At 46.3% G+C, this 11,864-nt stretch overlaps 6 protein-coding genes across 6 annotated transcripts; 3 read left to right on the top strand and 3 right to left on the bottom strand.

Moving 5' to 3' along the window:
- Window positions 1-75: 75 nt before the first annotated feature.
- B9G98_03978 (Protein MMF1, mitochondrial) lies at window positions 76-1,287 on the bottom strand (the record flags this gene model as incomplete). The annotated part of the gene is made up of 2 exons (XM_024810535.1): window positions 76-532; window positions 569-1,287. 2 exons carry the CDS (start codon window positions 1,285-1,287, stop codon window positions 76-78), a joined length of 1,176 nt encoding a protein of 391 aa, XP_024666303.1.
- Window positions 1,288-1,368: 81 nt separating this feature from the next.
- On the bottom strand, window positions 1,369-5,319 carry B9G98_03977 (Putative ATP-dependent RNA helicase ucp12; the record flags this gene model as incomplete). Its single annotated transcript, XM_024810534.1, has 1 exon — window positions 1,369-5,319. One exon carries the CDS (start codon window positions 5,317-5,319, stop codon window positions 1,369-1,371), a length of 3,951 nt encoding a protein of 1,316 aa, XP_024666302.1.
- A 121-nt stretch (window positions 5,320-5,440) lies between these two features.
- Window positions 5,441-5,730, top strand: B9G98_03976 (hypothetical protein; the record flags this gene model as incomplete). The annotated part of the gene is made up of 2 exons (XM_024810533.1): window positions 5,441-5,505; window positions 5,586-5,730. 2 exons carry the CDS (start codon window positions 5,441-5,443, stop codon window positions 5,728-5,730), a joined length of 210 nt encoding a protein of 69 aa, XP_024666301.1.
- Window positions 5,731-6,487: 757 nt separating this feature from the next.
- Window positions 6,488-7,552, top strand: B9G98_03975 (hypothetical protein; the record flags this gene model as incomplete). Its single annotated transcript, XM_024810532.1, has 1 exon — window positions 6,488-7,552. The coding sequence occupies one exon, from the start codon at window positions 6,488-6,490 to the stop codon at window positions 7,550-7,552; it is 1,065 nt and encodes a 354-aa protein (XP_024666300.1).
- An 859-nt stretch (window positions 7,553-8,411) lies between these two features.
- On the top strand, window positions 8,412-9,977 carry B9G98_03974 (High-affinity nicotinic acid transporter; the record flags this gene model as incomplete). The annotated part of the gene is made up of 1 exon (XM_024810531.1): window positions 8,412-9,977. One exon carries the CDS (start codon window positions 8,412-8,414, stop codon window positions 9,975-9,977), a length of 1,566 nt encoding a protein of 521 aa, XP_024666299.1.
- Window positions 9,978-10,057: 80 nt separating this feature from the next.
- B9G98_03973 (Aspartate--tRNA ligase, mitochondrial) lies at window positions 10,058-11,848 on the bottom strand (the record flags this gene model as incomplete). The annotated part of the gene is made up of 1 exon (XM_024810530.1): window positions 10,058-11,848. The coding sequence occupies one exon, from the start codon at window positions 11,846-11,848 to the stop codon at window positions 10,058-10,060; it is 1,791 nt and encodes a 596-aa protein (XP_024666298.1).
- Window positions 11,849-11,864: the final 16 nt, after the last annotated feature.

Raw genomic sequence — 11,864 nt, 5'->3', positions numbered from 1 at the left:
GCTAGTACTTGTCGTAGATGCAGAGTGTATTCAAAGATGGCTAGATGGTGCGAACGATGCGCCATCGCCGTCTTCCTAGGCGAGAGCGATCGCCTCAACCTCCACACGGGCACCCAAAGGCAGCGACTTGACGGCAACGAAGGTGCGAGCAGGCTTGTGGCCGTCGAAGAATTTGGTGTAAACAGTGTTGACACCTCCAAAGTAAGAAATGTCGTCAGTGAAAACACCAATACGGCAGATTTTGTCAATAGAAGAGCCGGAAGCATCAAGAATGGCCTTAAGGTTGTCAAAGCACTGCTGAGCCTCCTCCTCGATGGTACCCGAGATCATCTTTCCGTCCGGGGTCAGAGGGACCTGGCCAGAGATGAAAAGCATGCCATTGGCCTTGGTAGCCTGGGAATAAGGTGCGGCCGGAGGGGGGGCATTATTGGTAGACACAAACTCGATAGACATTTTTCGTAACAATGGGGTCGTTGATAAGGTGCGTTTCCCAATCCTCCACATATAAGACTCAACACTGGTCAGGGTAAGCCTGAAGTAACCATGTAGCCCTTGCCCTTAGACCAACCGATTGACGGGCTCTGCATCGAGCGTTGAGCCTGCATTCGGTGTTGGCAGCGCTGTAACCGTTTCGGTTGTAAACGTTGCAACAATTTCTTGATAGAAAGTGACTGTGGATGTTTTGGGGTCAGTCTGTGTTCTTGGGATGAGAATTGTTTCATAAACAGTACTGAACACAGTTGGCCGCTCAGTAGTAGGTGCAGCAGTAGCGATTGAAGTCGTGCTCTCGATCAGATCGGGCTCAACAAGTTCAACTTGAGACGAGAGGTCGTTATCAACGACCTTGTTTCGAGTAATGTTCGAAATAGGTGTAGGATAGACGAGTTCCGTGATGCGAAGCATTACTGGAATGCCCCGGTACTCGGGATTCATCCAATCGACAAATAAGCTCAAACTGCCATCGTTTGTCTTTTTCACTGAAAATAGCACAGATACGTCATAGCTCAAAAAATTCTTTGCTTGGTTGAACTTATGTGCCGGAGAACTCAGAACGCTCATGCGCCCCGCGGCATTTGGCCCAATCCCAGCTCCAACAGCAGATGCAGCCACAATCTTATCGCTTAAAACCACATTATCGTCCACGAAGCTGGCCTGTAGCAAGGGCTCATCATTGCAAAAGACTAAATGGCCATCTTTGATGCGGACGGGTGCGCCGTTAATCAAGTCCGACGAAGATACTGCTACCAACCCAAACTCAGCTAGAGCTCGTTCAAACAAAAACAACATGAACAAAAAATTCATACTACTCTAAGTGAAAGAAGTGTAAAGTTTTCTACCCATGATATATACTTTTTTAGTCCGTTGCTTTTAAAACTTCCCTTTTCCGTCACTTTCTATAAGCTCGTGTACGACTGTCATAACAGGGTGTGAGGATATATTCAGGTGTGGATTCGCGAATTTGCGCATCAAGAGCTCCGAGAACTTCTGTTTCAAAAATTGCACAAGTAGACCTACTCGGGGCCAGCACTTGAGGCCGGTCCAACCATCAACAATTACACCGGCACCTAATGGATCAACTTCAATCAAGTTGGAGAAAAAAATCAGTCCATAAATGCTTAGCGGAGTCAGTGTACTGATAAAGTACTTGCTAGAAACAATTGAAGATGTATAACTCAAGAAGCTTGCTTCGTCCACGAACTTATTCACACCAAACAGTAAAGAGCCTGGGTGAATAAACACTCGCTCACCTGTTGGAGTAAAGTAACGTATTTTTTGAGCTGCATGGTCTGCTTCTATAGTGCCTGCACTCACTGTTTTGAAAACTTTTTCTGGAAACACAATCTCTGCTATGTTGGGTGTGAACGCTGCGCCAACAAGTGCTCTGATCAGCTTAAGGTTACCATCGTGAGCTCTGTACTCTTCCGGTAACCGATCCTCACGGTCGGTATCAATGAACCCAGTTTGCACTAGGTTACTCAGGAATTGTCGCCGAGATGAGTAGATATCCCTACAGGCTTGGTTCGAAACATAGTTCTCTGTACACCAGTTTTTCAACTCTCCTCGTGACATAGACCGCTGATTTGAAAGCCAGCTTTCGTACGCCAGAACACTAGCAGTAAGATCACCGTTACCTTCTGTATTGAACTGCTGTTGTGCAGTCTTCGCGGACTCTCTTTTTTCTCGAGGAGTTACAAAGGGGGGTTTTCCTGTCACAATGGAAGCAACAGTTAGACCCATGGGTAGGCACCCAAAGATCGTGGATAGTACAAGCAGCTTTGCAATTTTCGGATCTGCCGGAATCAGAGCCATGTGCTGACCCAAAGGAGTCAAAGCACTGTCTTCGTACGAGATTGCGCCGTATCTCAGGAGATTGTCACGGGCCTCTTTTAGAGCAGATGCATTTGGTGAGTCCAGTGCTCCACCCAGAAACTTCTCAACATCATTTATTTTCATCGCTTTTATGCTCAAATAGAGTGATTCCAGAGGAGCACGAAGGATCTCTGGTGTTGGCCGAGGAATCATTTTCTCTGATTCAATCTGTGCGGTGAATAGCTTATAGCAGACTCCAGCTTGAACACGTCCAGCACGTCCCATTCTTTGTGTTGTTGAAGCTTGAGATGTCCAGTTGTCGACCAGTTTGATAACGCTAGAGGATGGGTCGTAGACAGTCTCTTTAACTCGTCCTGAGTCAACCACCGCGACAGCATCCGCAATAGTGATTGAAGTTTCCGCGATATTTGTACAAACAATAATTTTCCTCTTACCCGCTGGAGGGCTTCTGAAAACTAGGCGCTGGTCTGCTGGTGACAGTGAGGCATGAAGTGGAAGAACCCAAGTGTTCCGAACCTCCTTCTCTATAGCCCTTACAACGCGCTCAATTTCTGCAACTCCAGACATGAATATGAGAATACTGCCTTCCTTCTGCCCTAGTACTACCTGATGGATATAGGCAACAAGTGTGGCAATAAGGTTGTAATCGAGTCCGTCTCTCATAGAGGTGATGATTCTGCCAATTTCATCTGGTTTAACGCCATCTTCTGCCAAGTCGAAAGGAACATAGTCCGTTTGCCGGATGGCCTCATCAAGATAGTACTTTTGCACCGGGAATGTGCGACCTTCGATGTGGGTATAACCAACTGTACCTGACACTGGTTTGAAATAATTTATGAACAAAGCAGGATCTACGGTGGCTGACATTAGAACCACTTTGAGCTTTTTATTCCTCGCGCATATTCTTTTCAGTAGAATCAGAAGAAAGTCACTGTCCAATGAGCGTTCGTGAACCTCGTCTACAACGATATGACTGAAGCTTTCTAGCATCTTAGGATCGGACTGAATCATACGAAGTAATACACCACTGGTAACGAACTTCAATTGTGTATCCGAGCTGATCTTGGTTTCTCCTCGAATAATATACCCCACCTGGCTTCCAACTTCTACCAATCGCTCATCAGCCACGCGCTGCGCAACACCAATGGCTGAAATCCTGCGAGGTTGTGTACAGACAATGTGCGCTGTACCACCAGTTTTTGAAGCAATCATTTGGTCCAGAATGAATTGGACTACCTGTGTCGACTTTCCTGAACCTGTCTCACCTGTGATTAAAGTCACTTGATTGCTTGTCACGACCTCGAGAATTTCCTTCTTCTTGGACCAAGCCGGCAAAGACTGGCGAGATGCCAGCAATTTCGTTCCTTTCTCACCAGCAAACCTTGTTTCATGTTCCTTCAGCAAACGGCTCGAATCCAGTGGCCTCCAGCGGTAACTGCTGCGTGCCTTTGTCGACTTTTTATCTTTAACAACACTGGGGAGCTCAATTGTTCCACTGACACCGCTTGAAATTTGAGCCAGCTTGCAGGGGTTTGCTTTGATCTCGTCAAAATTGTCTGCAATCCAGTTTGCGATACTCAAAATCATAAAATCACCAACCAGCTGCTCGGCGTATTGTGCAGCCCTTTTAATTGCATCTAAAACAACATACTTGGGGATGCTTTCAGAGTTTGCGGTGATTCCAATACCGGGAATATTGTCTGGATATGCAACGGGCTTGTAGAAATAAATAGTCAGTCCGCCGTCCAAATCCAACTTACACGACTTCCCATCGAGTTCTTTGAAGTGGTCACCAAAAACTGCCTCCACGCTTTGAATCTCTTCAGCCCAGATGTCTTCAGATTCTTTCTCTATCGGTACTCTTTCTATCAACTGGTGTGTCAAGTAGACCATCGCCTGGCTCATAGAACCACCTATGCGTGCCATCGCATCGCGAGCGATGTCCTCCGAAAATCCGAATTGGCGGATTTTCGATACAGCATTCTCCACATTCATTGCAGCTGAAATTCGAGCAGTGGTTCCAAGTGTTGTAGGCCTGAACAGTTTTGGGAGATCATCCTCTGGAACATGAATCAAAAGCCAAGCCAGTGCTCGGCTTAGAGTGTTAGAGTACTCCAGAGCCTCTTCTATTTGACTTTTGTTGAACCCCAGTTTGCCGATAGTACTACAAATCTCTTTATAGATTGGTAGCTCAGGATCGAGTGCATGGGCCGAAGAAAATTGGAAGCCACCATTCTCTCTGATGGTAATTTCAACTAATTCTCGCATAGGTCTGGACATGTTGAGAGTGGAGTTGAAATTGGTTCTCTTAGAGGGTTTTTCTGGGCTATCAACCTTGGTTTCTTGGAGAGTTACTTTTTTAATAGCATTAAGAAGAACTTTCTCCTTCTCAGACTCGCGGCTTTGTTCCCTTTGTTCCTTGTACCTTTGAGTAGCCATTTTTCTTTCTTCTTCCGCTTGAAATGGATCCTCACTCCACTTCCATTTGTCCTTTTCCGGTGCTTGAGATTTTATTTGGTCGAATTGCACCCACAAATCACGATGCATCGGGGGGAGCATCATTTTCCAGTTCTTATGAGACGATATTCTGTGCAAACCATAAGTAGCAGCAAGGTGCCGAGCTTCTAAAGGGGTTGGCTGTGGTTGAACCAGATCTTTGGGTGGATCGAATCTAATTTTCTCGACTTGGTTTGTTTTTGGATTACGCCGGGCAACGATAACGGATGCAACATGTGAATCATTTGAGCCCTTGATCGGGTACTCTACCCGTTCCCATTTCAACTTTTGACAATATTCGTTGAGAAGTTGGGCAGGAAGCTTGCCTGTCCAAGATACGACTCCCGCTGCGACGATTTTTCGCGACTCTGCCGCTCTTGCTCGGGCTTCTTCTCTGCGTTTTTCTTTGAGCTGCTTAGGAGTCAGTTCAACCTCCTTTGGCTCAGGGATTTTATCTTTTTTTTTACCAGACTTTTTATGGACCTCCTTCATACCTCAATAGAGCCCAAGCGTCTCGATACTTTGTGATGTAGGTTTATTTAGCTTTTTAGGCCCCTCTGGTAGAGTGTGTTCCTCGGACTTTTCTTGAATTTTCGTATTACTAATATATTATATGGCATTTGATTTCGACCGTTTCCTGGTTAAGGAACAAGCGGCCAGAAAGATCGGCGCCGCGGCGTAGGCATTTAGAGAGACGTATCGAAAGAGGATCCCATAGTCACTCGTCTTAATTTCGGCGGTTTAGGCTCGAGAATTAGTGTAAAAGTGGCCACTTTCCAGTTTTACCCATCAATTTCCTGTTGGTGGGGCAAGGCGTATAATCAAGATCAAGTAGGTTGGGGCCAAGCCAGTCTTGATCCCGCAACGTCAAAAACTACCCAGGTAAACCTTAATGTTTTGTAAACCTACGTGTGTAGAATTGTCTACTTTGGCTGGAAAACTGATATCGCAATTGTCCAACCACTATCACTTTGGTATGTGCCTGCATATCGAGTGCTTGAGCGAAGGCTCATAGACACATACCCTTGCCCTTCGTCACCTGGTCAATTGTGGGTTAGGTTGTTGTATATATGCGCGAAAGCAAATGCAACAGATATATGGGCCGAGAGCACGAAACAAGCAACAGCAAAGGCACGCATCGGGTGATTCTAGTGTGCTAGATTCCTTTCTGTTCTAGTCGGAGAAAACATCTCTAGTGCAATGTTGTCGTAGATTGGTCTAGTTGATGTCTTTACCAACCCCTCTCTTAACAGCTTGCATTATTATCAAACGTGGTGTATTTTGTATGACGTCATTCGACATTTTTGTCGATTGTGTGGGCTAGGGTCGTTGCGAGCCTCGATGGCAGGGGACGGCATGCCTCCTCCAAGACCCAAGCACGTAATTTGGCTAAAGCGAATATGCTATTAATACAGTGGGCATTCCATCTGGTATCAAAAAAACTGGCTAATTTGGTGCCCTTCATCTCGGGTTAGGCTATTGGATCGGTCTAATTATCTTTCCATAGTTGAAACGAGCCCACATGTGCGACGTTAGATGCATTTACCTTCTATATGTAGGGTAAGGTTAGTAACCGACTCCATCGCAATCAAATCGTATATATGTGTTTCACAGCCAGCAATAGATTCTTCACAAGATCCACTTGATATCATATTGTAAAATGGCACCCTCATCACGCTCCCGCACGCGCACATCCACCGCTCCCCACTCCTCCTCCACTGTGCACGAAGAGGCCCCCGTAGTGAAAGAGGAATCACGTCGAAGGGTCACTAGGGCCTGTGATTCCTGCAGAGTTCGAAAAACTAAATGTGATGGAGATAAGCCTTGTATGAAGTGTGCTAACGAAAACCAAGTGTGCACTTACACTCAATGCAAGAAGCCCACCGGAAGAGTCTTCTCCCCAGAGTACGTTGAGCTACTGGAATCCAAGGTCAATCTTCTAAGCTCCTCACTATCGATTCTAGCAGAGGTAGTGAGTCAAGGAGAGGATCTGTCACATCTAGCACAGGACCCTGACACGCCAATCAACGAGCTTGTGGACAAACTCCAAGCCATGGGCAACAAACAGAAGAAAGTGGGTAGCCCACGGTTCAACAAGGATCACCCAAGCACCCACCAAAACCAAAACAACACGGTCAAAGTGTCTCCAGCAAAGCACCTCAAATCAGAAACGGGTCAGAGGTCTCCTGTTATCAGGAATACTACAGTGCGACACCGTAGTCCCACGCTGAATCACAAATCTCCGTCCGCGTTGTCTGACGGTGAAACACCTCTTGACTTTTCCGATACTACTGACAGCCCCACCTTTGAAGAACCGAGTAGCTTCCATGACTACCCGATGCCATTTGTGCCGCCAATGTCGACTCCGCAAGAGACTCAACCCGGCGTTTCAAAACTTATGCAACCACCTGAAATCAGAGACGATTTCTCCACATCCCCTTCTCTCTACGGCACTCTCAGAACCCAATGCGCTCCGACTGGCATCCAGAATAATTTTGATTCTTCATTCACTCTATCGGACCATCCAGTTATTTCAGATCCCCCTTATTCCCAAGCCTCCTCTCTTGCACCCAATAATGGCATGCACCCTCCTCGACTTACACCTGTTGTCGCTCATCAAAGTCCAAATACCCCACCTTTTTCATTCGGCACGATGGGCAAAGATGATTTCAACGATATCCTCACAGATGGCGCAGAAGACTTTTTACATTGGCAACAAGTGTAAAGGGCCAGCCCCCGTGGGTGGGGAACTCTAGACCCCTTGAATATGTCGACTTCACACAAAATTGTTGGCTCATTATTATTCACTTTAAGTAGTTATTTATAGTTCTCGATATCACTTTATACCGCATCTATTGGCGTTTTTCCAGCAAATACCTAGGTCGCCTGGTTCGTTTATCTGCCTTGTCGACGAAGAAAACTCAGGCCTCTGCTTGGGATTTGATTGTAGGGTTATAAATCAGCCCCCGATGAGAATTCTTCTTAGAGCCGGAGCTTTACTACTTGAAAACACTATTCGAGGTCATCGAGACACCTTGTCGCCTAAAATACTCTACACACAATTTTTCTGGTTCATGCAGGTGGAGCGAAATCGCGCACTCTGCGGCTTTCGAGCGGGCGTATACATAGGCCCCTCTCGAAAGATCAGACGCTGTGTGGTATCTAAAACTATTTTTAACATCCGAAATACAAGTTTGTTGCTCTAGATATAGGTGGAGTTCTGTATGAGCAGGTAGCCTGCCCCTCAATGCGACCCATACACCGGTATCGGATGTAGAGGGGCAGGGGTTCCAGATGGAGTACCGAGTTTCTGTGAGACAACCCTCTTTAAACACTGAAATTTCAACCATTGCAAAGTTAAGGCAGTCTGGATTTTTTTTGCCCCTATTTTCTTTGTTACTCTCGCTCAAGTGATGGTAATTTCAGGTAGCAGCTTTGCCTAGAGAGGCTCTGATATTCCTGAAGCCAAATGGGGTACCTGCACCCCGCGTCTGCCCTGTGCGTTTGTGCAATGGTGACTGATATATGCTGCATACAAAAAAGTGCATATTTAAAGCTTCCTTGTTCAGATTTAACAAAGAACGATGGCGTCTAGTATACATTCTGAATCCAAGAATGAGTTCAAGGCCGGAGTTGAAGAGCTCGATCGCAAGAGTCTCGACAACGACACCAACTCCAATTCCTCCATTGAGGCATTTGGTATCCAGCCCACTAAGGAAGAGGTTGAGCAGAAGCTCACTGAGTTGGCTCAAAAGCATGATGTCAACCGTCGCCGCTTGCAGCTCAAGGTTGACGCTTGCGTCGTCATTCCCATAAGTATCCTCTACCTGCTCGCTTTCTTGGATCGCGTGAACATTTCAAATGCGCAAGTTTACGGTATGTCCAAAGACCTTCATATGACACGCGATACTCAGTACAATACTGCGTTGGTTATTTTCTTTGTTCCTTATGTTTTGTTCGAGGTTCCTTCCAACTTTGTTCTTAAACTTCTGAAACCCCACGTTTGGTTGAGTTTCTGTATTATTTGTTTCGGTGGTATCAGTATTGGTCAGGGTTTTGTGCAAAATTACGGCTCCCTTCTTGTTACACGTTTCTTCCTTGGTCTCATGGAAACTGCCATGTTCCCTGGTTGTTTCTATCTTTTGTCCACTTGGTACCGTCGAGATGAGGCACAGAAGCGTTACTCGTTCTTTTTCGCGTCTACTTCGCTTGCTGGTGCTTTCGGTGGTCTAATTGCGTACGGAATGAACAGTCTGGATGGCAAAAGCGGCCTCGAGCACTGGCGCTGGATTTTCATTGTTGAAGGTGCTATCACTTGTTTCCTCGGTATTGTGTTGTTCTTTGTTCTTCCTGATTTCCCGGAGGACGCTAAGTTTATTTCCAATAATGAGCGTGCTTATATTAAAGAAAAGCTATCTCTTGATCAAGGTAACTCTTACCATGAGGGCAAGCTTGAATGGCGCCGAGCTGCCGCTGTGTTCAAGGACGTTCGGTTGTGGCTTGCATCGCTGATTTACTTCGGCCAGATCGTTGGTGCATATGGATATGCTTACTTTGCTACCGCCATTATCAAAAGCTTCGGCTACTCTCCAGTTAAGACTCAGGTTTACTCGATCTTCCCATGGGTTGTTGCCTGTGTCTCTGGTGTCATCATTGCCTGCTTCTCGGACTTCTTCTTCCATCGTTACCTGTTCACTCTGGGTACTGGCTTAATTGCAATTGCAGGGTTTGCTATCCTTCTTGGTTGTGAGCCTACAATGATTCATGCCCGTTATGGTGGCTGCTTTTTGGTAGCACTTGGTCTGTACTCTGCTATGCCTTTATATATTTGTTGGACCACTATGAACTTCGCTGGTCATTATCGTAAAATGGTGAGTACTGCGTTTATTGTCCAATTCGGAAACGTCGGAGGTATCGTGTCGACTTTCATCTTCTTGAAGACTGACGCACCAAGATACACACGTGGTTTGAGTACAAGTGTGGCCCTATGTGCCTTCTCTTTGGTATGTGCTATTGTTTATCTACTGTACATTATGCGTGAGAATAAATTGCGCAAGCAAGGTGCCCGCGATGCTGCATTTGAGACTTTGAGCGAGAAAGACCAAGCTTTGGCTGGTGATCTTGATCCGCGTTTCATCTATCAGTACTAAAAAAACTCAACACAGCGTGTGTTTTTAATACTTAGATGCTGGGGTGGCATCAATACCTAATTTATATACAGCTAGTATTTCTAATTAACCCCCACATGATAAGGCTTCAACTGGTCCTTGGTGACCTTACTGGGGCTTCCAATCAAAGGATCAGCCCCGGTGATGGTCTTCGGGAACGCAATTACATCTCTCAGTGACTTCAAGCCACAAAGCATTGCGACTATGCGGTCAAGACCAATAGCCAAACCGGCATGGGGTGGGCATCCGGTGGCCAACGCTTGCAGTAAGTGACCAAATAGCTTTTCTGAATTAGTGATCTTGAGAACATGCTCAAAGATGAATTTTTGGAGCTCGGGATCGTGAACACGAGTGCTTCCACCGCCAACTTCAACTCCATCAATTACAAGATCATAATGCTGGCCATGGCAGCTCAAGGGGTCCGCTTCCAGCTTGTGGTAATCTTCAATTTTCACCATTGTGAAGGGATGGTGAGTAGAGTTGATTTCATCCCATTTATAGCTTGGGTAAAGCCCAGTATCGTCTGACGAGGGCTCGAATAGAGGGAATTCGTGCACCCAACAGCCAACCGACTCAGTTGTCCTCCGGTAGCAATCCGGTATCAAGGCAATAGCTACCTGTCTAAGTCTTCCAAGTGGAGTAGGGTTTTCGTAATTCGCAGGACGCCTGTCGCTGAAAGCCACAAGGTCTCCTGGCCTAGCCCCGAGGGTGTCGAAAAAATCGTGCCAGTTGTCAACCTTCGCTAGAGGTTCGACAATACTCCTTATCTGGCCCTCAGACTCAAAAATAACGACGGTGGGTACCCTGTTTTTATACTCCTTGTCGCTTTTGAGGCCTTCAAAAATGTCTGAGCTCTCCGTCCAGTCAGAGAGAACAATAGCTTCAAACACAGAGTACTCTGGGTTTGTAGTGGCTTCTGCTGGAATTTGCTTGATCTCGATACTAGATCGTAGATCCGGCTTATCGATTCCATATTTCTCAATTGCCGTTTGGTAAGTTAACTTTCCAAGCTTGCCTGTTGCTTCGACAAGTGCCTGCTTTTCGTCTAGAGTCACAAGCTTTGTAGCAGAGTGCTGAGACCAAACACGCTCAACGAGACTCTCGATGACCTGCTGAACATCGCTACCGTTCGCAAATCCCATCTCAAGATCAAGCTGAGTGAACTCCGGTTGACGATCAGCTCGCAAGTCTTCGTCTCGGAAACATTTAGCCACCTGGTAATACCTCTCGACACCCGAGGCAATAAGGAGCTGCTTGTATTGTTGAGGACTTTGAGGCAAAGCGTACATCAAGCCCTTTTTTCGCGTGGGGATAAGAAATTCCCTGGCACCTTCGGGAGTGCTTTTGAAGAGGAGAGGTGTTTCGATCTCTACGAATTCCTGATCGTCAAGAGCTTCTCGGCATGTCTTCACTATTTTGGCACGCTTCTTCAACACCTCTTGCATATTTGGCTGTCTCAGTTGTATGTAACGATACTGAGGGGGCCAATCCTTAGTTTCCGATATGAGTTGAGAGGGAACAATATTGGCACGATTGAGAACTTTTAGACTTGCCACCTTCAAATCCACACCATTGGATTTGACCTCTATTTCGCCCTCCACTGAAATTGTGGAATCGGGCTTGAGACTTTTGAGTTGGCTAGGAGAGTTTGTGTCAACCAGTTGAATTATCTTGCCTGAGCCATCGCGCAGCCGAGCAAAAGTGAGTGATTTGGAGATTTGCTTCGGCTTCCTGTCAATCCACCCGGTCAAAGTGATTGTCTGTGCCTGCTTGGCAGCGAGTGCTTTGGCAACAGTCGTTGTAGCTCTAGGAAAAACGAACTTTTCAGCGACCTGAGCTATTGGCGGGAGCATGATTAGGTCACAGTGC

This window comes from Wickerhamiella sorbophila, assembly GCF_002251995.1.
Source record: "Wickerhamiella sorbophila strain DS02 chromosome Unknown contig2, whole genome shotgun sequence".
Lineage (NCBI taxonomy): Eukaryota > Fungi > Ascomycota > Dipodascomycetes > Dipodascales > Trichomonascaceae > Wickerhamiella > Wickerhamiella sorbophila.
This window is presented reverse-complemented; position numbering and strand designations above follow the sequence as displayed.